This window comes from Watersipora subatra, chromosome 6 (assembly GCF_963576615.1).
Source record: "Watersipora subatra chromosome 6, tzWatSuba1.1, whole genome shotgun sequence".
In the NCBI taxonomy this organism is placed as follows: domain Eukaryota; kingdom Metazoa; phylum Bryozoa; class Gymnolaemata; order Cheilostomatida; family Watersiporidae; genus Watersipora; species Watersipora subatra.
The window spans coordinates 16,552,983-16,580,159 of record NC_088713.1 but is presented as its reverse complement, the minus strand read 5'-3'; the positions used below and the strand labels follow the sequence as shown (position 1 = coordinate 16,580,159).

Genomic DNA, 27,177 nt, shown 5'->3' with positions numbered 1-27,177 from the left:
TAGCGCTCTATAGTAGAGTGATGTGTGACGCCTTTTGTCAAGGAAAGCAAGCCCTATGTGCATGTACAAGTGCCGCACCGAATGGTTGCTAAAATCGTTTTCATGGTGCAAAAATGTCGCATCGCACGGGTATTTCACTTTCAAACAGCTACATTGAATCCCATTAGAGTACGAATGACACGGCTGTTTCCGTGATCGCATTACCTCTAATCTGGAAACATAATTGTCAAACATTGGTATTACATGTTTTTAAAGTTTTTTTTCTCAGGTCATGCAGCGTTTCAACTCTATTTTTCTGTAACTAGTGTTTCTTGGAACATCTTCAAATATTTTTATTTGCTGTAGTTGTAACATCTCCCCATCAGTCTCTCTGTGACTATTAAAACTGCCTGTAGTTAACTAAAAGAATCATTTACAAATCTGACACAGTGGTTGACACCTTTCAACAATAGCCACTAGGAGCCAGTTGATAATCAGAAGAACTGATGCTGGTCGTATTATAGCCTCACTCAATATTAAATGATCAAATCAATTTAAATTCCATAACCATGCGCTAAAAATGAGTTCCTGAAGCCCACTAGAGACGACATTAGGACAGAACTGTAGTACTAGCATCAACCTTGAAACAAATGCTCTGCTAAACAGTCTTGAGGTTTAAAATCCCAGCGTAATCTTTCATCTATAACTCTATACAAATGAATTCTTATTTTGATGTTTGTAAAACAATCGTTACATTTTTTCAATAGTTGTAATAAAGAAAAAATGATGCAATGCCCTTAAAAATAAGAATTGTTTAGCAGATTAAAGTGAAACGAACTCATTTGGTGTTCCTGGTTTCATTTTGAAATATACTGACAAGAGTAAATACAGTGCACCCTCGAGATACGATTACCCTGATATACGATTTTTTCACCTTACGAAGTCAAACATTGTGATATCTTCACCTCGCTATACGAATTTTATTTCACCATACGAATTTGAGAAAAGTTTCGCCCGAGTTAAAATTTGGCCGTCGGTGTGCTCATAACACATATCGAAATAAAAAAGACACCGAAATATAGTTTGCCGAAAACATTCTTAGAACGTTTAGAAGAGACACGATGATCGACTTCTCTCATGTCCGCGTGGAAAATTTCGTGTTAAATACACAAGCAAGAGCAAATATTCATTCGTAGCGTTATTATAGCTTTTACTATAAACTTTCAAGTCAGCATACGTATATAACTCCAACTATCTACATTTAATTCGTTATCTATGGAATCTGAGACCGATACAAACGTTATAAAATGAAGGAAAAATGATTTCTATGTCAACAAAGTTGTATGTCGTAAGTAAGAAGGGACCCGTATTATTAACATTGTCAAGGAATATGATCGCAACCAATCAGCATTTGCAGTTATTATTAAAACAAGAACTCCATTAAAGCAAGCACAAGAAAGAGCTTCCGACTGAAGATTTGAATGAGCTAGGTCTTGCACGCTATCAGCATTCAAAAGGAGCAACCATTTAGTAAAGGCGAGGATGTAGAAGATACTGAAAATCCCACATTCGCAGAAATATTTCAAGTGTTTAATTTACTGATGTGGATTGTACATTAAAACAATGCCTGTCTAATATATATTTATCTCTTGTGTGGCATGTTTTTCATATTTTATTCATTTTATTTGTTTCCTTTTAATTTTATGTTATATTTTCTTGTTTAACCATGTCTTTGCATATGGGCTCGTTAGCTTTTACGTGAATACAATACATTGTATGTATGTAACTCATATAACTAGCTACTCAAGATAGTTGACGCATCCACATTACTTTCTGAAACTTGCTAAAGCCCTGTCCCCCCATAGGGTATAAATACGTACAAACTTTGTATGTATGGTTACATTGATTCCTGTGCACATTTCATACAAGACAAACTACTGTACCACAGTCTCTGGATCCTTTTACAAGCACTAGTTAGCAATTTTCTGCATTTCACTATCAATTTTTTCGTAGAAAAAGTAAAAAAATTGGACAGGGATGGACAACTTCTATTAGCCGGCTAAAAAATTCCAATTCATTACGTTTTAAATTTATTTTCAAGTGTTCAGCACCATAATTAGCATTGATACGTTTTTGGCTCCTCTCTGCTTTACCCGCTACATGTACCAGCTAAAGCCACGTTACTACAAAGGTATGTACGTCCAGCATAGAAAATATAATTTTATTTTTCTTTTCGATAGCCACTAAAAGGTCACGTGTGCGAGAGGCCGCTTTCTATAACTGCATCGCTCGGTCTTATTGATTTAGGTTGAAAAAGGTTTCAACCAGATAGGCTTAAATTTTTAGTGAAAGTGAAGATAGGAACTGCTGAAGGATAAAATTTCGTGATAAAAAGTTGAAATTCAGTAAAATAGTTCAAAATACATACTAAAACTTAGTTTTAAGTGTAGGCATAGCAAGCTAAACTTGAAGTGAATGTGAAGTAAAGTTTATGTTATGCACACTTTTTGAAGGCAAAAACGCCTTACCGTACGTACTACATTTGGTACACATTATAATTTTGCGTTTTATTGCAGATCATAACCATTAAAATACACTAAATACAATACAGTTACTGTAGGTAACTATAATTACTAAAGTTAACATACTATTTTGTTGCTAATTGTCAATATGTACAAATTTTTATAAAAAAAAATTGACGATTTTTACCAGGGGGTGTTTGCATTGTGTAATTACAATGGTCTCTATACCCCGATATACGAATTTTTCACCGTATGATGCCAACCCTGGAACGAATTAACATCGTATCTCGAGGGTGCACTGTACACGCAAATGCCCGAGTATCAACGTCTGCCATTCCCTAGCAGATTTTCTTGATACTTCTTTCGTGTGCTTCAGTCTTGACACTTTTGATCAACATAACGATCTGTCTGATTAATAATTATTGGATATTACACTGACCAGGGACATACATGTACTTAACCATCTGGTAATTTACTATTTATAAAGCCTGCGCTAAATGAACCACCTTATCTTGAAGTCAACTTATGGGGGTTACAGGGAAAATATGGTTTGTTGAAATATGGTGCTATTGAAAGATGTATAATTTTTAAACATTAAGAATTTATATAGTTTTTGCATCGTATTGCATAACAAGTTTTATCTAGCTAGGAGCGTGATAGTTGTGCAAGTTCTCAAACTCGATTTAAATAACAAGAGTCCCATATATAAATTTAGAAGTATCGTTTTCTCTCACAGCACTTGGGAGAGAAAACGTTGTATCTTGGACGTTTTTTAAGTATATTCGTTAATTTTTTCCTTTGCAGTATCGGCATATTGTTTTTTTCTTCAAATATAAAAGGTTAAAATGTTTAAAAAATTTGTTGTATTACTTTATCGTCGTTTAATTAATAAGTTAAGGATTTTTCTTATGAAGGGCCAAATAGGTGGGTTTGGGAAGATCTTAAAACAGATTAGGCAATTTACATGTATTTTACGCTTTGTATAAAATTAAATTCATATAAAGTAAACATTCTCGGAATGGATTGTTTACGTTTCAGCAGCGTTTACTGTAATGGCTCTATATTATAGCTGACTGGTCACTGGCATGATGTATGTTTATATATATTACTTTATTTGTATTATTTAATTACTTGGTGTGATTAATGTAGCAGTTCTAGTGCTGAGTTGAAATCAGTTTTTCGGCTTCTTTTGGCAATTGGATTACTTCAAGGCAGAATAAGAGGGCCAAACGATTAATATAGCAAACAGATGAATCGTTTATGCCGAGCACTTCTGTTCAATTTCAAATATTTGCGGAACATTTTATTGAAACTGCTTGTGTGGTTATAACTAAATATTTACTAAAAATAGAAAAAGTTATGATACCAAGCAGTGTTTCTAGTCACACCAATTGGTCGTCACATGTAAATCACATTAATTTCTTGTTATTAATGTGGTTTTATTCATTTATTGCTTACATTGTTTATAATATGACAACATGGAGTTCAATATGGAGTCCACTTGCCGCAGTATGATTGGCTGTTGGAAGTAATTACCTGGTCTCATGATGATGCATGATTGATGATTTTATAAGCTGTTGATGATTGCTACAGAGATTTCTTATGGCTATTTCAAAGCCGAACTTTAATTCCTAGATTATCTTGAATGCTTGAAAGCATCGCAAGCTCTGAAGGCGGTGCATCGCCAGCTCTTTTATGTTTCTGGTTCTAGTGTACGTTTTTGTACGAATCACTTCTATAGTAGTGTTATAGTTGCGTAACGATTTATCCCACCCATAATATTTGCAGTCTGCACACAGCTACACAAGTTTTATGAACCCAATGGCCAACCAGCCCGGTCAGTCAAGTCAGGCAGGCCAGGATTACCCTGTATACCGAAGTCAGTCTGTTCCCCAGTCAGGCCTCTCTCAGGGTGGACAGCAAGGCAGTCTGACTCCAGGCCTTCAGCAGCAACAGGCTATCTTTTCTCAGCATCAGCCGTCATTTCAACCAGTCAGTTCTTATTCCTTCTCACCAGTCATTAATTTATGGATAGCAATGAGATTTGTGATATTCTATGTTAAATTTTCATTTTATGTCATCGCATGCGCATCATATGCTCGACACACTTCTGTAATTCGTGGCTTTGAATTGCCATTAAATAGAGGTTTGTTGTGAATTCATCTCTACCTAGGTAGGCTAGCATTCTTTCTGAAAAAGATTCGACCGATTGTATGCTGTTTGATAGAACCTAAGATATGGCTATAATCGCGGTGTAGCGGGTAATGTAATGGCTTTTATAGGCGGTGCTTGTTAACATGACATTCAAAAGCTGCCAATAAAATGTATTTTTAGCTTACAGCGCAAATTGGCGCATAGAGCTTTGGAAGATTTGTGTTGGTCGATCTAGTGAAGACAATTTTATTTCAACCCCTTGAAGGAACTGTTTTTTTGTGAAGCATTCCAGAACGAACTCAATTTACGCAATTTCATGAATTTTGCATAGTAAAAAATTATAAGGACATGGAACTCTTGCTTTGTTAGTAATGTAGAACTAGATTTGTTTTAGTTTGAGATATCTTGGGGTATTTTTAATTTATATTAGGAATTGGCAATGGCTTGCGGTAGGTTCATTTTCAATAATTATAAATTCGGAGAAATCTAATGCGTAGTCCACTATTTTAAAAACACTACTTTCGAGTTATCTATAGTTAGTCCATTAAGTGGTCAATTTTATTGTACAAAATTGCTAAGATGTTCAAGACAGGAATATTTAATGCGCCATAGGTATCCCACCGCAGTGTTCTTAGCAGGCTGGGTACACTGGTATATTTGGCACATATGATGCCGTCACGCTATCGTTGGATCGTTGATTGTCTATTAGCCATTCTGAGATGGTTTCTTACACAGGATGCAACTATCTCCGGTGAACATAAAAACCCAGCTAAAAACAATTCGCACTACTAGAGATTTTGTAAAATAATCCATGGATAATTTTCAAAAAGTCCTCAAAATATTAAAAGAACACCTGGTGTGAGTACAACATACAGAGAGTACGCTGCTCACCTGTTGGTGTCTATATGAACAATAACAACATCATCTGCACCAAAGACTTGTTTTTTCCTTCTGCCAATCGCGATGGTTCGATGGAGGTATTCATTTAATCACTAATGCTTGTGAATAAGAATTGGAGATCAACGCTCACTTATCAAAGACACAAGTGTTAAACCACGTATCATCTTGTATAAGTTGTGTTGCTCATGAGTTCATCAAAATTCTTCCAGTTGTAGGCTAGCAAGCTGCAAAACTGTAGTAGTTTGTAGGAGACTAGATGCGCTGTAGTAGGCTAGCAAGCCTATTACAGCGCTTCTAGTCTCCTAACTACAAACGCGCATCTATTGAAGTAGGCTGGCAAGCATACTTCAATGGATGCGCATATCAGCGTTGGTTTCTCCTTTGTTATTTCAACTCGTTTAATAGATTTGTGAAAAAATTACATTTCTTTGCTCATCAGTTTGACAACGTTCTGTTGCAGAATGTGGCAGCAGTCAACAGCCAGGCTTTTCAGCCAGCACTCCTCGTCGGTACATCCAGCGTTACATCTCCCCTCATGAAGCAGACAACAGCCACCGCCTTCAGCCAGCCCAAGTGTAAGCAATTTTGTCTTCTACTTGTTAACTATAACATTTGTTTTGATTAAGTACATTCTTGGGGGCATTTTTTCTTGCGCACTACTAAAAGAATTCAGAGATACATGAAGCTGTTCACGAGATTTGAAAATTATTTGTAGCTTTCGTGATCATTGGCTGTTAATATGACTTATTAGTTGAGCCGATCAGCTGCCTCGATATCTTATATATCATCACCGGAGATCATTCGTTCGCTTGTAGTAGGTCAGTTTGACAGTTCGAGTAACACCACCACTCCTCAGCCCCACCAGTCGATGCCATATCCGCAAGCGTATGAAATGCAAGGAATTATTGGAGGGCAACCCACCTACAGGATAGCTTCAGCACCAACTCCTGCTCAGTTGACGTAAGTTTCCAAGCCTCTCGTGGGTGAGCAGTTAGTTCCTCTAATGAGCAGTTAGCTCCTCTTGATTTCATGCTCAGTCTGTCAGTTCTCATGTTGGGGGAATATGTCTGAGTGTGCTCTTCCAAGTCTGTAACCTGAACCTGCTATGGGTCCTTGCTCTACAGTTGTCATACACATTTAAAGTGGTTCAGGATCTGCTACTCGGTACCAGCAACGCACACACACACATACATATACTATAGCTGTGCGATATACATGTATATCTATTCATACATATATGCGCGTGTATATACATCTGTTTTTGGGTAGATCTATGTATATATGTAAATACGTGGTATATATATGGTAGATAAACCATATATACATGTAGACTAGTGCTGGGCACGGGTAATAAAACTCGTTTGACTCTCGGGCTTATCTTCTCTCGAGTCGCGGGTAATAGAGCTCTACACACTGGTTAATAACCCGTCTGTTAACCCTTTGAACCCTGGGTGTTTGAGTGTTAGTAACCCTGGGCAATCTGTCCAGCGATCCGAAGTTTTTAGACTTTTATTATATATATCTGAACGTGCTCATAATACAATGATATTTGATAAAACACTAGTAAAAAAAATCATGCAACCCACTGCAAATGTCATCAAACAGAAAAAAACGGTACTTTTCCATTATTCGGACTAAAACTATAAAAGATTGTACGATTTTGCAAAACTCGTAAAAACATTTACAATAGCATCATATCCATTGAGCACATGTTCATCATTATTTTATGACTCAAAATATGCTAGAAAATTGTAATTAGTATTGTAAAGTTCTTTATTTGCATCACAATCATTCGTGACCTACCAACAAATGAGTCGTGTCAATTTTTTCGCGATATCGTTCTAATAAAATTTCGATGCAATGCCTGAAAACCGACAGTGTGGGTTCAAACTTCAAAGGGTTAATGCTGCGAGCACAAATATCGGTCGTTAGAAAATAGTAAAAAACAATAAATAAGTTGAATAAAATTATTATTGCGTTGTAAAATTTAAAATATGTCTGATGTTTAGAAATTTTAGATATAAAACCTGTATCAACAAACCCGATACCTTAAAAACCCGTTGGCCAAGAAGTACTCGTGCCAAGCACTAACATCTACCCGATACTCGAAAAACTCGGAACGGCAGGGGACGAGTCTAAACTCGTTGGCTAAGATGTACTCATGGCCAGCGCTAATGTAGACCATTTTGATATATACCATATATATATATATACGTATATATATTATATATATATATAATATACAAGTTTATTATATTTACAAATATTTATATGTAATATTTAATGATATATATCATTAAATGTTTATTCTTTAAATTATCCTAGTAAATTGTAATCACAAACTATCATGGACAAGTTTTGTTGATTGTACCTTGACCAAAGGTGTTAAGATTAAAATGACTTCAACCAACTGCAGTCAAATGTGGTCATACAAATTTAATCCATAATCAATATTTATTTTATTTCGTATTGAAACATGAATGTTGTAGCCTTTTCATGAGATTATATTGTATATTATATGATTTGTTCCAGTGCTTCATGTCCGTGACACTTCAAACAATTACATATAGCATCAAAACAAAAGCACTATATCAACCTATGTGAAAATCCAAATTTCATTCTCCATTTCACCAAGTTTTCATTCACTCTTCACCTGGGAGGTAAATGGAAGTTCAGTCTCTACATCTGATCTGATGGATCTGATTTCAAAATTACCGATGAATGGGAAATCTTTAAACTTACTGCAAAATAAAGTTTTAATTTAATGTACTTATGATTTCAGTGTCATTTCTATAATAATTTCCACCATTTTTTGTTTGATTATAAAAACTAATTGGCTAAGTTTAAATGTTAAATATTACTGGGAATGTTGAAACAAATGTTTGCGTTATTTCATATCCCATTTAGGAATTTTTTTATACAGAAGTCACTTATATTGAGGTTTGACTATTTGATTTTTGTTTTCACATGCTATTTTACAAACATATATGAAGTTCAGTTTGAGTCGAGTATAACTACAGTGCACCCTCGAGGTTCGATTACCCTGATATACGATTTTTTCACCTTACGAAGTCAAACATTGATATCTTCATTTGCTATACGAATTTTATTTCACCATACGATTTAGAGAAAAGTTTCGCCCGAGTTAAAATTGGGCGGTTGGTGTGCTCATAACTCACGTCGAAATAAAAAACATCGAAATATAGTTTGCCAAAAACATTTTCAGAACGTTTAGAAGAGACACGATGATCGACTTTTCTCATGTCAGCATTCCACAAAAAAAATTTCGTGTAAAATACACAAGCGAGAGCAAATATTCATTTGTAGCGTTATTATATCTTTTACTATAAACTTTTAAATCAGCATACGTATATAACTACAAGTATCTACATTTAACTCGTTAGCTATGGAATCTGAGACCGATACAAACGTTACAAAACAAAGGAAAAATGATTTCTATGTCAACAAAGTTGGATGTCGTAAATAAGAAGAACGCGCCCATATTATTAACATTGTCAAGGAATATGTTAACCTTCTTTAATTTACTGATGTGGACTGGTACATTAAAACAATGCATGTATAATATATATTATTTTTCTCTTGTGTGGCGTGTTTTTCATATTTTATTCATTTTATTTGTTTCCTTTTGATGTTATGTTTTATTTTCTTGTTTAACCATGTCTTTGCAGATGGGCTTGTTATCTCCTACGTGAATACAATTCATCGTATGTATGTAACTCATATAACTAGCTACTCAAGATAGTTGACGCATTTACATTACTTTCTAAAACTCGTTAAAGCCTTTTCCTCTAGGGTAGAAATACGTATAAATTTGTACGTATGGTTGCATTGATTCTTGTGCACATTTCATACAAGAAAAACTACTGTAGCACCTTCTCTGGATCCTTCTAAAAGCTTTCGCTAGCTAACAGTTTTCAGCATTGCACCAGCATTTTTTTCTTTTAAACCAGAAGAAAAATTGGACAGGCCTAGACAACCTTCTTTAGCTTGCTAAAAATTCCATTTTTTTACGTATTAAATTAATCTACAAGTGTACAGCAACATAATTAGCATTGGTACGTTTTTCCTCCTCTCTGCTTTATTCGCTAAAATATACCAGCTAAAGTCACGTTACTCCAAAGGTATGTACGTCCTGTATAGTAAATAAAATTTCTTTTTTTTCGGTAGCCATTAAATGGTCAGGTGTGTGAGAGGCCCCTTTCGATAACTGCATCGCTCGGCCTTGTTGAATTCTGGTCGAAAAATGTTTCAACCAGACACTAAATTTTACAATGAAAGTGAAGACAGAAACTTATGAAGAATAAAATTTTGTGATAAAAAGTTGAAATTCATTAAAATAGTTCAAAATACATACTAAAACTTGGTTTTAAGGTTAGTTTGGCAAGCTAAACTTATTTGAAGTGAATTCAACATTTATGTTATGCGTACGTTTTGAAGGTAAGAACTTGTTACGGTGCGATCTGCATTTGGTACATAGATTACAATTTTACACTATTGCAGATTATAATCACTAGGCGCACTGAATACAACGCAGCTACTGTAAGTAACTATAGTTACTAAAGTTAAGATACTATTTTGTTACTAATTTTCAATATGAACAGCATTTTTATAAAATTTTGGAGTCTTTACCTTCTTTTTTCCATTGTATAATTACAATGGTTTCTATACCCGGACATACTATTTTTTCGCCATACGATGCCAGCCTTGGAACGGATTGACATCGTATCTCGAGGATGCACTGTATCACTTTTTGCACGGTCTACTGTAAAGTGTTGCATGGGATCGGAAGAGTCACCGTCAAACACCATGCTTGGAATGCATATACGCATATCTCTCATTTTTCTCATATATGTTATCTCTCTGTTGTAGTCAGCCCCCTTCTTCCTATTTCACGCCCCAAAGTAACATGAACTTCTATGGCACTTCCACTAATGGGCTCCACGCATCTTCCGGTGGTTCAAACTATACCATTGGCCACAATCAACTTCCTGCCACTCTGATGCCCAACACCGGCATCGTTTTGGGTGTTACTCCGAACTCTGGCTGGAGCCAGCAGACTTCTCAGCCTCAGATGAAGGCTTATAAAGCTACTGGCGCCTCTGCAGTTCAACTGGCAGCAGGTGTGCAGGTACCTGGTCTGGCCAATCAGATGAAAGGACAGCAGCAGCTTGTCGTTAGTCAGCAGGCTGTCGCTGCAGCTACTAGAACATCTCAGCCTAACTTCCAGGTGAGATTCTGGGTCTCGTCAACTGAGGTTGACATGCTTACGTCTTCAAAACTGGTGATCGTTCATGTCTTCTTTCATCATCTAAACAGCGCTGCTTGTCATCAGAATAAGCGTTTTTATTGCTAGTTTTATATATGGGTTGTCCTTTAGGTTTCCGGCTGTGATGCATATCCTGTATTGTCCATTTCAGGTACTCGACCATTATTTTTATCATTTTTATGGTGTAATAATATACAGTGATGTCTCGACATGTGTAGTTCATTTGTTTTGATGTTTTGTATGCTCTGCGGCTGCACATTGACAGTACAACTCTGTATATTGCTATCAACGTTATGGAAAGTGGTTATGTTGTATTTTTTATATCAAAGTCGAGTTGTTTTCGAAAAATTTAGCAAAAAATGTTTTGTGATGTAAAACTTGCCGCATGTATTTATTACCTAATCTGAACAAGAAACCAAGTTTTACCAAGTGTCAATATACTAATGCTGAATGAACTCTGTGCCAGGGGTTATCAAGTTGAATAGTTTGTTTTTTGTTGAACAACATGCGCTATTTTTAACTGGTTTGTAAATGTAATGGTTTCAAAATGCTGGCATGTTTCTTAAACGCGCTCGAGCATCTGTTAACAAAATAAAATATTTGATTATGCCGAGCAAAGATTCTATCGTATAGTATAACCTTTTAGTGACACTCTATTATGAGATATTTTGTGATGAAACAGGGTAAGATTATTTGATTTGTCGTTCAAATAACATGCTAATAACTTATTTCGTAAATATTTTTATTGTTTTTATTATTCCTGTAATTTGTTATCCAGTATTTTATTGTTACTATCTTTGTACTAGGTGACTTGCTGTTAACTTAAGACTAATTAACAGTTGGTTATTTGTTAATATGGGAAATTTGCTCTTGGTTCAAGTAGCCAATCACCAAAGTAGGCCCGATGTCCGCAGTTGCATAGGATAAGCGTTGCTATTTTTATCTTTGGTCAATCCTAGTTCTAAAGAGTAGTTTTGTTATGCTTGCAGCTGACAGCTGGTGGAAACACATTCACCTCTGGGCAGCAGGCAGCTAGTGCTGCCGAGTATGTTGGCACACAACAGCACAATCTCTCAAATAACCAAGCTAAGTGGGTCGGCGCTGGCAATCAACCGCAGGAAAAAACTCTTATGGCTGGAGCAGGTCCTGTACTTACAGCCAGTCAGATCCCACCATCCTCTAAGATGCCTGGCGCTAGTATGATTCCAGCACCGAATGCCATTCCGCAACAAATCCAGCAAATACAAAAGGTTCAATTCAACGATAATATAGTATCGTTTTGTGGAATATCTAGTCAATGCCATTGTCTCTGATGTGTTTTTGTGTTGTGCAAGTTTCATGAATCGATTTTTAAAAATTTGTTTTCAAGAGGATGAGGAAATAAATTTCAAGTGATTAATCTTAGGTAATGAGGCAGAATCTCGCTACTGCTGCCGATAAGTGACAACACGTGAAACACCGGCTGTGGAAGTTGAATATTAGAATTATTTCTCATTGTGCAAAGTTAACTAGGCAACATTTCTTCTTGAAATATAGCCTTGTAATTATGATCAAATAGATTTCTTGCAGATTTTCTATGAAGTGTTTCCTTGATAGTTCTGTATATTCTGTTTAATTGTGGTAGGCCGGAAACAGCAAGGGAGGCTATCCTGGTGGTCAAGTGCCAGGCCCGAGGCAGGCATTCTCTTCACCTCGCTGCAACATCAACCCGAATCCACAGATTCTGGGAGTGATGGGGCAGCAGCAGGCACACAGGCATGCTAGTAATCAGTCGAGGGTTCCGTACCCTGGTAATACCGGTATGGCCAGGCCCAATGTCGCCCACACCGGTGCAAGGTATGATGCGTGATTTCATTATTCATGTAAGAAGCTAGACAACAGTGCAGTATCTTTTCTGTACATAGGTGAATGTGGTGACCACATTAGTCATCCTTGACCAGTGTGGCAAATATCATGTCAACCAAAATTTTGATATGATATAGGTTTCCAGCTCCAATTCAGAGGCCTGCATCCCTTTGCCGACCCACCAATCGGTCTTCTAAAACGCCGCCCACGCCAGGAACTGTTAACCCTAAGGGGACGGGAGCTGTTGGCAAGTCTGGTCCTTCAGGAGAATCAAAGTGTGAGTAGACATAATTTTTTCCCATATGCCCCCAGGATCCCCGGAATGTAGACCACATAGTGTTATGTACCATCTATTATCAATGACATCGGAGCTCGTTGTAAAAGAAGGTCATTTGTTGAGTGTCAATAAAATCTCTTATTATTGGATTATTGTTTAGGAGCTGACCTAAAGCTCACATTCAAAGATTAAGGTCTCAAGGTTCTAAATAAACAAAAAACTGAACAAACGGCAAATAATTATTATTATAACAAGCTTTTAGTGGCATTCACGGTAGTCACTGGAGTTGTCACTTCAATAACGTACACCTGTTTCACTTAACGTTAAGAATTCATGTAAAACTTTTGCTTCATACTATGTAAAAAATTCTATATAACGGAAATTGTCAAGTCAGTCCGAGTTCTCAAATTTGATTTGTCTAACGAGAATCTTATAAGTAGCCTTAAAAATGTCACTTTCTCTTTTCTCGCTTAAGAGAAAAGGCAACGGATGCAGGAATCTCTATTATATATACTAGTACACCAGTAGTCTAGCTCACCGTGATGGATCATCAGGTGTGTCGATAAAGCACAGATAATAAGTAGCTGCATAATTAATCGGCAATATTTCAAGGTGAGCGATTTAGTGTGTCGATCTACCAAGCTGGATGTCACGAGTTGGAATTTCGTCTAAAACCATATCTAATTTTAGCCGTTAACCCTGCTGACGATTAGACGGAGGGGCAGGCAAACACAGCTCATATATTTTTGTTTCATTTTATTTTAAGACATTTTTTTTCACAATAGACCTTTCTTTCTAAAAAAAAAATTGGGTGTATATGAACACAGGTGTTCGTTCCCCATCGTAAAATTTCTGTAATCATAGACTACAAACCGGGTGAATGTGTTAAAAAGGAGACATGTTGTCTATACAACCAATAAGACTACAGTTGCTGCAGTCATTGAAATAGAAAATGTTATGTAGTTTTTTCCTTTCTGATGGGAAGATGTTAAAACGGATTAGACAATTTACATTTCACTGCTCATATAACATGGAGCCCCTAGAACGCAATTATTTTCAGCAGCTAACAAAGTGGTTAGTTGCACCTGACAAGGTGGTGCAGTTTTTATTAGGTGGTGCAGTTTTTATTAGGTGGTGCGGAATGCAGCCTGTTCGCCCTTGCATTTAGACAATTATTAATGGACGACTTAGTACAGACCTGAGCTTATTTCTGTAAAATGCCGTGAGAAAACTGCCATTCGTCGACATCCCTATACAAAGAAATGCAAATACAGAAAAATAACTCTAAACACTGGTAAAGCTTAGTTGAGATGGTTCTGGTGGGGATAGTGAAAGCGCTTGCTCGCCCCAATTTTTGTGGGGTCACTGCTTTGCTTCATTCTGGCAAAAGTGGCTTCAATGGTAGATCTTCGATACACTTGTTTTCGATCCATTAAATATGCTTTTAAATGCAGATATGAGTGGGATCTCTGATTTCTGGCGCCTGCTGTTTGTTGCATTTTTGGTTTATCTACAATGCATATTTGTACTAGAGTAAATGGCACTCTTGTATTATGATCAAGCATTCTCTGATGCTTCTAACCATCAATATATGCTAATCTGTTTGGATTGCAGATGTGTCGGTTGAACAGAGGAACCAGGAGAGAATGAATACGATCAACATGACAAAGAACTTTTGTAACCCGGGAAAACCTAATCCCAGCAAACCTCCTGCCGAATCTGAGAGCCCCAACGCCTCACCAGCAGCTGGTGATCAGGTGGGTGTTGATGTACAGCTGGCAGATCGCTTACAACGCTTACCATTGGATATGTCAAATTGGCTTTTTTGTTTCATTGTCTTTAGTCTATCCAGCTAACCGAACGAGTATCTTTACTTCATTACAATGAGCTAAGAACATCTGTCTTATGCCCAAGGTATCATTTCATAGTTGTTACTGTATGTTTTGATTTAGGCATCTCCTCCTGCTGCTCCACCTTCTTCTCCACCAGCTACATCGCAGGCAGCTGAGTCAGAGAGCGCATCTGCACCAGCTGTCAGCAAAGATGAACAATAATAACCACTCGATTCGTCGCACCTATCTCTACTTCCCTGATATACTCTACAGAATGGGATCCAAGCATGTGTATATATTAAGTGTTGTCTGGTTTCATGTCTCCAGTGCCTCCTTGGAGTTGAGTATGAGATGCACAGAATCGCCAAGAATATTGATTTACTGTTCGATAAGTGACATTTGTAGCAAGTTTGTTGTCTCAGCCTTGCTTTCTCTCCCCACAAAAAGCACAAGGTGACGGCCAATGATTACGTTGGCCCAGTTTGATTCGCAGTTGTCCACTCAGAACACGGTCTCACAACTCCCAAGTACGCATCATTTGAGTCTGTCAAGGATTGTTGATGACGTTGTCGTGGGTAATCATTTCTTTGAGAACTATATCACAATATTTAATGTGTGTAAATGTATTAGAAACGTGTTTTTCCAGTTTTTCTGACTAAACAGCCAGTCGATGTACAGAATCTGCCAGCATGTTAGGGTCAGCAATGTGCAGAGAGTATGACCTGATGCACGGCCACCAAGCATTATTCATAGTGGGTACTGGCATCCACTGGACGCACCTCAGCTGCGCCGACACTGCATCTTGTAAATAGAATAGGTCCTTGCATGATGAGGTCTTCAAATGTGGTTCGTCTCTCAAAGCAGTCCAGCAATGTTAGGGCTAAATCGTGCTCGCTACTTTCAGTTGCTTGGCAGAAGCTTGTGTTGGTTGCGCTTTACATTTCACGTTTCCTTTTACCAAATGCTATGTGTACTGTATAATGCATATTCGGTTGATTTTTTATGTTTATTCGGCCAATTTGTTACAGTTAAAAAGTAACACTTTGATATTGTGCATCATTGGTTTCAGCTTTTGTAGATAGTGGACCTTCTGCAGTGGATAGAGGTCGGTTGATCTCTCCCATCTTGTTACTGTTTAACACAAAATATACAATCGTGAATGATTTAAACATGTTTGCTCACTGTTGCTCTGGTACCTGATTGTCAGGTGACTTCATTATTGCTCGTGAGGAGAAACCAGTTACACTTGAGAAATTTTAGATTGATGTGCTAAATGGTGCTTAATATTGCGCTGCAAGTTGCTACTCTGATGTTGGTTTTATTAAAAACTAAGCTAATGTAACTTTTATAGCTCATTAGACTGCTCTCCAGACAAATAATTGCTATTAAAGAAAGGTTCCATCTTGAATCTGTCATATACACTATAACCTTTCCAGACGATCTTCATTTAAGATCACATTGACACATCCTGTGTTAGCAAGTATTCATTATAAAAATGTCAAACCACAACTGCACAGTTACGCATTTGAGTTTTTGTACATGTTACAGTTTCTGATCTCCAAAGTTCATACAGACGTTTTCATTCTCGGCAACTATGAATAAATACATAATTCTCATTTATATGGCTGGAATAATATTAACCAATGCGCAGTACATTCCTCAGTATCGGTTTCGACAACAAAAGTGCAATGTTAGCTGATTCAGGGTTGATATTTTAACGGCTAGAAAAGAGAAAGAAGTATGCAAATTTATGGGATTCTGCCAACTTTCCAGCATTACAAAAGCATACAGCATATGAGCGCGGCATACGCTGCACATGAAGTGTCAGCATCGGATTAATGAGAGGGAGACTTGCAAAGACATTCTGAATGATACGGTAATAAGTGCAGGAGTTGTCCAACCATAACATCAACTAGGTTTGAGTTAATTATACATACATGTATATGATATGTTGGTGCTACATGGGAGTTGTCAGAACAATACTTGAAAAAGGAATAGAACATACAATAGAAAATACATTAGATTGATATATATCATTAATATCATACAAAAATTGAACATATTCCTTCAGTTACCAACAGATATTTAGAGAAACAAAATGGTTTACATTAACAAGTTTAAATGAACAATTATGATAGATCCCATCCACACGGCAAAATCTACAACTTACTAGGGCATAGCACCATTTAATCTACATAAAAAAATAACCAACCACAAGCAAGAACGGCATAGCATTTTTACTCAATATATTGTAGCTACATATAGAACATTGATTTGTATTGTATAAACCCTACATAGAATCATTTATGCCTATCTCTATCCGAGTCGTTTTTCTCCGAGCAGCAAACCATAAACTAGAGAACCATACAGTGCTTAGTATAGAAAGCATATTGCTACCTTTTTTAATCGATTCAAAGACTGTCATTATTTTGACACGTTGGTATAGAAACTGACAAACACTAGTGTTAGCTGTTGCTATAAGATCTCTAAATATTAGACTTACTATTGAAGCGCTACTGCCCTGTCAGCAATGATACAAACCCCCCATATGTGGGGGTTTATATCATTGCTGTCTATACTAAATGAAACGTCAAACGTAAAAGCATACGACCAACCAGGTAATTTAGTTTAAAGTATACATTTGGATAAATGGATTTACTATAAATTTGGATAAGTGACAGACGCTGCCCACCGTCAAGATTACACTGATAATTATGTAGATGTTGAACTGTTAGTTGTTACATATCTTGCGAGCTCTAACATGTTGTAACATGATATAGTAAATGAAGCCGGCTGCCATGGCAAACAAATAAGGGAGCAAATAATTTATCCCGTTACCAGCAAAGTGATAAATCTCCATAAATATGCCGTCGAAGCGAGCTTTGTAGTAATGACATGTAGTTGTCTTCTCTGAACATAATACATGTTCTTTCCAGGTGTAGAAGAGTTTTAGCTCAAATCCTATATTCTTCCGGAATATTCGGAGAAAAATAGCAACTCGGTCTACACGTGACGTTAGACTTGTTTCTTAGTGTTTGCTACAGCAATTCATTAACCTCGATAGCGATTGTGTACAAGTTTATGATTCTTGGTTACTGCTTCCGATCGATCGGTCTGGATTGTCTCTCGAAGCCCTACCTATTCAACCGAGCCAACTAAATTGTTATATTAATTTTAAACACGTCGCCTGAATACTTGTTGTAAATATTCTGGTGTTCAAAGCAAATGTGACGAAAGACAATTGTTAGTATCGATATCTAGGTCTAGGTCTAGGTAAAACTCGAGCCTTTAGACCCCGCTCGCGGGTAAAAGAATATACAGGATATACACCTAGGAAGTGTTTACATATTGGTTGTACGTTTCGCTGTTGTCGTCCGATATGGATCTTAAAAAGTTTGCAGGAGGAGCTTCTACGTTGTTTAATCGGGCTGTTCAGGTAGTTTCTTGTAAATTATACTATGCAATCTTTGGTGGTAAAGCTTTATTATATTAAGGAAATGTTAGAATGACTGTAGTTTTTCATATTTTGTAGTACACGGGTGAGAAACTGGGCACCGCCGAGCAAACCGAACTTGATGCTCACTTTGAGCAGTTAGTCATTCGGTCAGAGCGGACTCGTCACTATACAGAACGTTTGCTTAAGTTCACTGAAACCATGTTGTGTCCTGATCCAAGTAAGAACTACAAGTTCTGCATATATTGCTGTTGCATATATATTCTTAGCTAGTTATGCAGACCACGCACTTATGTCAAATTTATTATTATTTGATCATATATGGTGCAAGTTTTTTGTAAGAACAAAATTGCCTTCAATACGCTGCCGACTCAAACCCAAACTAGGCTTTTCCAGACCAGTGCAATTAGAAAGTAGAGTTACATCGTAATTGTGACAAATATCTAGCAGAGTTTTAGCAGTTATTTAGGCTGTTGATAGACTTAAATATATGACATAATATTCGAAAAAATGGTTTTACTTAAATATACAAAGCCCTGGTAAATAATGCTTCTGAATGCTCAAAAAACTTTTCTTTTGGAAATTCATATTTGTCTTTTACCACTGTACAATTTGATTTAGCTGCTGTGACTTGTTGAACTAACATGATATATATTTCTATAATTATAGCTGTATTATATAATAATAGCTGTAACAACATTGTAATTTTTGTTTACCATAAAAGTTGTACTTGATGATAAATCTTACTTGTTGTGACAAACGTACAATGACACCAACTGCTTGCTAGTCAAAATTGTTATATAATTAAAACAATTAGGCAAAAATAAAATCAATTAAAAATTATTGCACTAGAACTCTCCAGCTTCAACTGATAGATCAACATTTTCATTCCATTAGTAGTTGAAAAGTTTAGTTGCGATTATGGACCAAGTATTTGTACTAATAAAACTAAACATAAACTATATGATTACAAGTTCCTCGAATAAGGTGCATCAAAAAGTTGTTAACTTTTTTGGGCAGAATTGAATTGCTTTACTAGCTTCTTGAACTTTTGTTGGCCAGTGAAACGCCAGTGAAACAAAAGAGACGTGTAGTACTAAACTAGCTTAGACTCATCTCTTCAATTCTACTGCCTTCTGACTAACTGTTAACATGCATATTGTCATGCAGGTTGGTGAACCATCTCATAACAACATAGTTGACACTCCGCTTCTTAATGAAATGGAGTGTTTAGGTATGCTCTTGGCTTGTCTCTGTGAATTTTGTTTCTTTGCAGCCGTCAGAGCAGAGAATTATTTTTACAACAAATTGGAAAAGAGTGGCTATGAAAACAAGAAGAAAGAGAAACTCACGAATGCTACTCTGCTCGGAGGAGTTATGTTGGAGGCGAGTGCTGCCTATGGCCCAGGTTCTGAGTACGGTAGGTTGAATTTTGTGCGTGGTTCAACTGTTGAATTTAGAGTCATAATTTTAGTATTTTGCTATTTAATCTGCTGATGCCAAACAGTCCTATTTTTTAGCAAAATTTGAAAAAAAATTCGAAGAGGATGTTGACAATTTTAGTATAGATTATTATTTTTTAATAGTAACACAGCGTTTTTTGATGTATAGAACTTCAAACCTTTAAGTAGAGAGGTTTTAATTCTTCATTACATGTTGAGCTATAGTAATCCTTCAATTTTCTCAGTTAATCTGGCGACTTTGTGATGCGAATCTGAACCAGCTCTCCCTGTGATGAGTGTAAATCCGCCAAATAGAAACTAATAGACTCATATATATTAATTTCACTTTTTCATTAATGGTAAGGATTTTCCTTTTTTTCTTAGACTGATTTAACAAATTTGAGGTTCGATTGTGTTCAAGAGGCGTGATGAAGGGTGTCACAAACACTGCACTTTTACACCTCACAAAACGTTACAAGAAAAACAATGACCATTGGCGGCCTCTATCGTAATAATGCTCACAAAGTGCTCTCATTGGACCAAAGTATGAGAGAGATTTATGTATTTTTGTTGTTTACATTTTATTTTTTTAATATCTGTAACTCTTTTACTACCGTAAGCCGATGTATAGATTTTTGCGGTAATAGAAGTACAGACCGTAAGCCGATGTATTGGCTTATCAATAGGGTTTTACTTCTCTTTTCATTACGAAGCCTGCGCATTAACTAGACCAATCAAATTTGGTCTCCAATGAAACAACCGTGTTGCCAATTATGCGAAACCAATTGAAAATCCTTTTTTAAGCAATTCCATTTCTAATCATTTTTAGAAAATGAGCTAAAAAAGAACAGTTATTTGCAGCCACACGCGACTGTCGTAGTTTGGACTCTCTTTCCAAAACGGCTCAAATGTGACGTAGCTGTGAGAGATGGTTTCTGTTTACACTTTCATGCAACCTTATTCATTGAAATAGTTTCACAAATATACTTCACGCATTCAATAAAACCATGTCTATTGTTCTTACGCGCCTGTTTTATCGTCATCGTAATGCTGTCACTTTTAGCTGTGATATCCTATAACTTACCATAAAAATTCGTTTAATTTTTTAGCCTTGGCTTGAAGGAGTACATATCATTGTCTGATAATCATGACGAGCCTGTTGGTCACTTGTGATAATCGAAAAGTGCTGCAGAAATTATTTGCGAAGTATTGGGTCACATGATCAGATTATGACTTGCTGATTAGACCAAACCGAAAAAAAATGTAAATTAGCGAGCATCTATATTTGATACGGGGTCTTCGGTAAAACTCGAAGTGTTTGTCATAAACTAGCGCTACGATAAGTTTTATATTGAGCTTTTCATTGGCCTTTCAATTCGCGTGAGAACATCACGTGACAAGACAGTAACCAAATTTCGTGGTTACTTCATCGAAATAAAGAGATTCCAATCTACGGTGGCTTTTCGTTTTTGAGCTTTTAAGAGTTTGTAATCACATTTTCACATATTTAACACCTACAACACAACAGAAAAAGACATGGTGAATCTTTTGATACCAAATAACTGTAATGTTAATTTTGTTGCAAGTCAACCTTTAAGTTTTGAAGCTTTATCAGGTATGACTGATTAAGATCAAATGATTTAAATCATTGATTTACATCATTCTAAAAAATCATGTTTGATTTATTTTCTTCAGAACTCCCGTCTCAAAGGCTGACCCCCAAAAAATGGGACTTATAGAGAGGTTACTGTGAATATGAACTGCACAATTTACAAAATTAAAATAAAAATAAGTTTTAATAAATTTAAGTGATGCTAAGTTGTTTTTTTATGTTGCGAATGTTTTCATGTGCACACTTCAACAAAATAAACTAATACTATGTTAGTTGTTATAAAAAAGCTGGTAATTGATGTTTTCAAACAAATCCGATATAAATAAAAAAATCTGATTTAAATAAAAAAAATTGATTTTTTAGATTTAAAAAAAATCATAATTTTTTCAAACCATGGGCTTTATAGAAATACCTAGTCTTCCGATATTTTTGTTTCAAGTTTCTCTGCGTTACCAAGTGTGCATTTAATAACAACCATCATAGTTGCTACATATTTCTCTAGCCAGCTAGTAGTACCAGCATGCTTGTTAATAATTTGCCCAAAGAATAAATATATCGCCTGAGATGTAATCAGGTGATCCCTACCTCAATGGACGGTCTGCTCATAATTATTAAACCTTCATCACGTGGTAGCATTAATCAGCTGTCACGGTATAGTGATTAGCACTCGTGACTGCCAAGCAGTAGGTCAGGTGTGCAAATCTCCCTACTGGATGTCAGGAAGAGTGTTTCCTGTATGCTAAGATACGCGGCCAAGTAGCTATAACAGCTCAATAGCGTGTTCTCAGTGTCTAACTAAAACTGCCCTGCATGGTTGGTGCAACCCCAATCCTTTACTGAAACTCCACTTTGAAATCCATTCAATAGAAACCTGACAGGCTGAAACTCTAACCTGATAGTTTTTTCTACGTTTCCTGAGATTTATGCAAACTTTATGTTTGATGGTTTACTGAACGTTATGCTAGTGGGTATTTCCTTTTACATGAAATAAGCTGTGTTTATTCAGGCTGTAAACGTATTGTATTTTCACTAGTTACATCGATAAACTTATCATTTTCTATGTATAAATGTCTAAACACCATTAATCAATGAGACTGAAGTCATGTAAACCATAAGAACATCCTCCAACATACTCCAGCACCTGCATGCTCCAAAACTGCAATAAAAATAAACCTTTACTGCTGAATTAGCGTTTATTACTTGGCAGAGGCTCTCACAATATATAATATCTGAGCATTTCCCTGAGGATGGAGTATGTCTGCTTAGTCTACTGCAAGCAGAGACTGTGCGGGCTTTTTGAGAGCCATTATTTCACAAACAATGGCTACGTTATGTTGGCCAGACATGTTTGAGTCCAGTCGAAAGGTAATCTCAATGACTGGAGACATACCCAGTTGCAGAGAGCTGTTTAAGGTTGGATGCCATTCCTGTCACCACCAACAGCCTTTTCTGAGAATCAAACACCAACTTGTTCGCAGGTCTGACATTCTTGACCAGTACACCACCGCTGTTCCCATATTTGGCTCTTGCCTGCTTTGTCTACATAGATGGGTTGGTTACCTGAGCCAATCAGACTAATTTTGTACTAATTGTACAAAATTTCAATTAGTTTTGTGCTAATTCAGACATTAATGTCATCGTATTCGGCTCATGCCACTGATGATCAGATGATCTATTGTACGAATATTTGCTGACTTACAGATCTACATAGTCAAATTGTTGACTTTGGTGCTCTGAAATAATCTGTATATTTCCATATCAAAGTTACATCGCTATCAGATTTAAAAGAAAAATAGTAAAGAGTTAGACAAATAATTGACAAATTTTTGTAGCATTTGGCTGACAAATCTTGCTAACAAGTTTTTTAAATTTGTACCAAAGAGATCCATAAAAAAGTCGAAAAGTTTCTCCGATGTTATCAAGATTTACTATTTTGTTTTTGCTTCGTCTAGCAGTCCTGGTTGAATGCAAAATAAAGTGACAAATTATGTGATGTGTTGTGATGAGTTGTGATGAGTTATGCGTTATCTTGGTGCTTGGAGTATTTTTTTAATTACTCGTATCTCATTGGCTTGATCATTTTTTGAGAAAGTCAGGTTTTGCACATCAGAAAGCTAATGAAAATGATAATATATTATATATTACTTTATTGGTAATAATTTTGTTTCAAGTAGAAATGTTTCTGAAAGCCATACAACAATAATAAAAAAAAAGGGCAAGAATTGGCCACTAAAATGAAATAAATGGTTTGACAAATAATATTTGAAGTACCTTTCTCTGCTATGAGAACGGATATTAGGTGGAACATTAATAATAGATAGAATAATACATAAAATAGAAGCTAATAATAACCGAAAATATGATTAATACATAAAAAATATAAGGTAATACAGAAAAGAATTGCTGCGATTGCCTCCTGTCATCTTCATTGGCTGAGGTATAACCAGTTTGGGTGTTCTTGAGAAAATGATTAAGCTACATATAAAACGTTGTCAAATAATGTGGCGTTAGCCACATTCATCTGTCATCTTGGCTAATGGAAGCAATGTTTCTGCTGTCAATACAATCATCATCACAATGACACTTTTGTCTGTTTGGCCATTATTGAAGCTATTTAATTCAGGCCATTATGGTGAGCTCGGAGCTGTACCCAAGTCATTAACTTATTAGCATGTGTGCTAAAGCTTTTTATCTATGCTTAGGGTGTAACCAACAGTCATAAAACAGAAACAAGTACTGGACAGTCTATGAAGTTAGTATAACTTGCAAAATCTTCAATGTTTCCAATATTAAAATAGCCCATTTCCTAAAAACTTACATGGGTACAGCAGTTTTTTTAGCTGTCTCTTTTGTAACTTGTAAAGTTATTAATGTTTTCATTATTAAAATAGCCCATTTCCTAGAATTTTAGCTACCATGGTTCTTTCAGCTGCATATTTTGTAACTTGTAAGATCTTCGATGTTTTTAAGGTAGAACTAGCCAAATGGTCCAAAAACTTAGCTGGGTACAACAATTTTCTTAGCTGTTTCTTTTGTAACTTGTAAAATCTCTGTTTCCAATTTATTAAAATAGCCAATTTCCTAAAAAATTTAGCGACATTGATTCTTACAGTTACTTATTTTGTAACCTCTAAGATCTTCAAGATTTCCTAGGTAAAAATATCTTAATTTCCTAAAAACCTACCTAAGTACAACAGTTGTATCAGCTGCTTATTTTGTCAGGGCCGAACTCGATGGTATCGCGAGTGAATGAGCTGGCACTGGGTATGTTTCTACTGCGGGCACCGAGTCATTTATGTTGTGAAGTCAAGTGACTTGTCTGATTTGTGTCTATTATATCGCTATACTCTCAATACTCACAGCAGCTTTCCTCGCTTTAATAATACCACCCAATACTTCTAGTAATTGTCAAGCGCACGTAGTACGACTTCTTGCATCACTGTTTATAGTTGCAGCTAACTTTCCCAGTTTGTGGTTGTTCAGGTTATCTATTGTTTCTCTGACAAAGACATAGGTTTCTTGCTATAGTTTGTGGCGGTGTAGCATTCTCATTGGATTTTCTCACACCTAAAAATGCAGTAGATGTCTATATTTTGATCGATATGTGTGTAATATACGATAATAATGCTGTTTGTCTAATATTGTTCGCTTGACCTTGTGACTACGCTTCCACCTTTTACCTTTTTAGTCTTGAGCTTTATGTAATTATGTTTAGCTTTACTCCTTGAAATACGCGTATTCTGATGCTACAGTTATTTTACATGGTTGTGGTGAGCTACTTGCAAGAACTTGTTTATGAAAGATGTACTTGCACAAAATCTTAGTAGATTTTATCATAAAGTTTCGGTATTTTTCTATAATTGGAGATAGTTTTTCATGTTTGAGGCTATTTGACTAGCAGGATGTTTTAAGATTAAAATCGATACAAATCAACTTGACTAAAACGTTCAGATTAAGCGAAAGTGTGATTATGATGTCTATAGATGCGAAAAGATCGACAGAATAGAGATGCGTAACGGTGCAATTTGAGCGCAATAGCTGATATAAACTATGGCAATGATAACAACTAGTGATGTTATTTTGCACGTATTTTACTTCTGAGCGTTTCAAGTTTTGTCGATTTCAATCTTGAGACATCCTGGCAGTCAGATCACCTCAAACATCAAAAAGGATTGCAAATGATAGAAAAATACTGATACTTTCTAAGGAAATCTAGTATAATTACGTGTAGGCTCATGTCTAAGATATGACTTATAAAATTAAGCTTGCTTATATACAGTGATCCTTCACTAGCGCTGTCAGAAAAAACTAAAAACATTGCGAAGTGAAGCCAACCCATCAGTTTGTGTTACGAGTAGATCATTCGTAGTTTATTTGTTGTGGACTACTTAAGTAAAATGTAGTCTGCCATCACAATATTTGGTTTAACTTATTGTTATTTCGGAAATGAGTGTTCTGGACTGGTTTCTTTGTTTATCTTTCCAATAGTCTGGAATCCATGGAAAACGGTTTTGGACTTCTAAATGATTCTTATGAATAATCATTTATTATGTAAGGGCTATCATTCTTGTTGGTTCTCATACTCAAGTTCTTAGTCTAAAAGTTTTCTAGGCTATTAGCTAGCTAAAGCCTGGTTCCCATATACGTCGCAAAGCACCGGCGGTAATATCGGCGGTAATATCGCGCAGCAAAACACTTGCGGTGCTCGGCGCAGTTTAATGTTCACATAAAAGCCACATCGTTAATATTATCGTAAACAGAATTGCGTAATCAAATAAACTGTTCGTTTGCCATGCCGTTCATATAATGGTGACCTTTACCCGTACAATGCATTTCGGGAAGGTTTTGCCTGCGGTCGTTTGCGAAATTTGAACAGCGCTAAACTATTGCAATGCCGCTGGCAACTACCGGCGGTCCTCGGCGATCCTCGGTGCATATGTTCCCATTTCATCGCTAATAGCCTGCGGTGTGTCACCGGGGCTTTGCGACGTATATGGGAACCGGGCTTTACCTTTTACTCGGTCAGACTGTGTTGGAATATATCGTAAAACCTCTATTTGAACCCCATTGCGCTCTATTTTTCAACTTTTGCTATAGTTGTGGTCAAATAGAGGTGGCGTTCAAATCAAGGGCAGCGCTTTATTTTTCAATCCTCCCATAATAGTGGCGGTCAAATAGAGGTGGCGTTCAAATAAAGGTAGCATTTGATTAAGGGTGGCATTCAATTAGAGGTTGTACTGTATGTTGACTTGGTCTCCTTCTATGTCACACTTGATGGCGAGTGTAAGATAAATGACAGTCATGAAAGATGAGGCGCTAAGTAGGGAGGGATCACTCTAATCATATGTCATATAATCATCAATACCTTGTTTATAATAGACTATGTTCTAATAAGCATGAAATGACGACCTCCTGTATTACCACTGTAGGAAACTCTCTACTAAAAGTTGGTCAGACGCAACAGAAGTTGGGGGATGCGGAGAAGACATTCGTGAATAAGACTAGCCAGGATTTTCTTGTGCCCCTTCGAGCGTTCTTGGAGAATGACATAAAGAACATTGCAGTAAGTAATAACTCGCTTTATTTTCATTGTAGTTCACACAAGAAGATACGCTAATGTGAGGATTCCCTCCATTGGCCTTGCAGGGATAATACCTGATTTGGTCATTGGCCTTGCGCGGATACGTGTGATAAAACCTGATTTCTGAACGGTTTGCTATTGATCATAGGTTGCCTTAAGAAGATATACATTAGATGCTCCTTATAACGTATAACGTATTTTTTATGTGTATGTAAAAGATTTATGTGAAGTTTTTGCTTCTTACTACGAAAAAAATTCCATATAACGTCAAGTGTCAACTCGGGCAAATTTT

At 36.4% G+C, this 27,177-nt stretch overlaps 2 protein-coding genes across 10 annotated transcripts in view; both read left to right on the top strand.

The window, feature by feature from the left end:
• Positions 1 to 15,959, top strand: part of LOC137399030 (protein PRRC2A-like) — a 58,214-nt gene extending 42,255 nt beyond the window's left edge. For all 3 annotated transcript variants that reach the window (XM_068085175.1, XM_068085176.1, XM_068085174.1), the window contains exons 36-44: positions 4,290 to 4,493; positions 6,016 to 6,130; positions 6,371 to 6,515; positions 10,446 to 10,803; positions 11,832 to 12,092; positions 12,467 to 12,678; positions 12,825 to 12,964; positions 14,579 to 14,721; positions 14,917 to 15,959. In XM_068085175.1, the coding sequence (XP_067941276.1) occupies positions 4,290 to 4,493; positions 6,016 to 6,130; positions 6,371 to 6,515; positions 10,446 to 10,803; positions 11,832 to 12,092; positions 12,467 to 12,678; positions 12,825 to 12,964; positions 14,579 to 14,721; positions 14,917 to 15,018 (1,680 nt within the window). In that variant the 3' untranslated portion in view covers positions 15,019 to 15,959. The remainder of the gene's footprint in view (positions 1 to 4,289; positions 4,494 to 6,015; positions 6,131 to 6,370; positions 6,516 to 10,445; positions 10,804 to 11,831; positions 12,093 to 12,466; positions 12,679 to 12,824; positions 12,965 to 14,578; positions 14,722 to 14,916) is intronic.
• Positions 15,960 to 18,108: 2,149 nt separating this feature from the next.
• Positions 18,109 to 27,177, top strand: part of LOC137397913 (endophilin-B1-like) — a 39,246-nt gene continuing 30,177 nt past the window's right edge. For 4 of the 7 annotated variants that reach the window (XM_068083986.1, XM_068083984.1, XM_068083983.1 and 1 more), the window contains exons 1-5: positions 18,109 to 18,232; positions 18,329 to 18,470; positions 19,527 to 19,670; positions 24,527 to 24,568; positions 26,734 to 26,867. In XM_068083986.1, coding sequence (XP_067940087.1) covers positions 18,176 to 18,232; positions 18,329 to 18,470; positions 19,527 to 19,670; positions 24,527 to 24,568; positions 26,734 to 26,867 — 519 coding nt within the window. In that variant the 5' untranslated portion in view covers positions 18,109 to 18,175. The remainder of the gene's footprint in view (positions 18,233 to 18,328; positions 18,471 to 19,526; positions 19,671 to 24,526; positions 24,569 to 26,733; positions 26,868 to 27,177) is intronic. The other 3 variants (XM_068083988.1, XM_068083987.1, XM_068083989.1) reach the window with 1 other exon arrangement.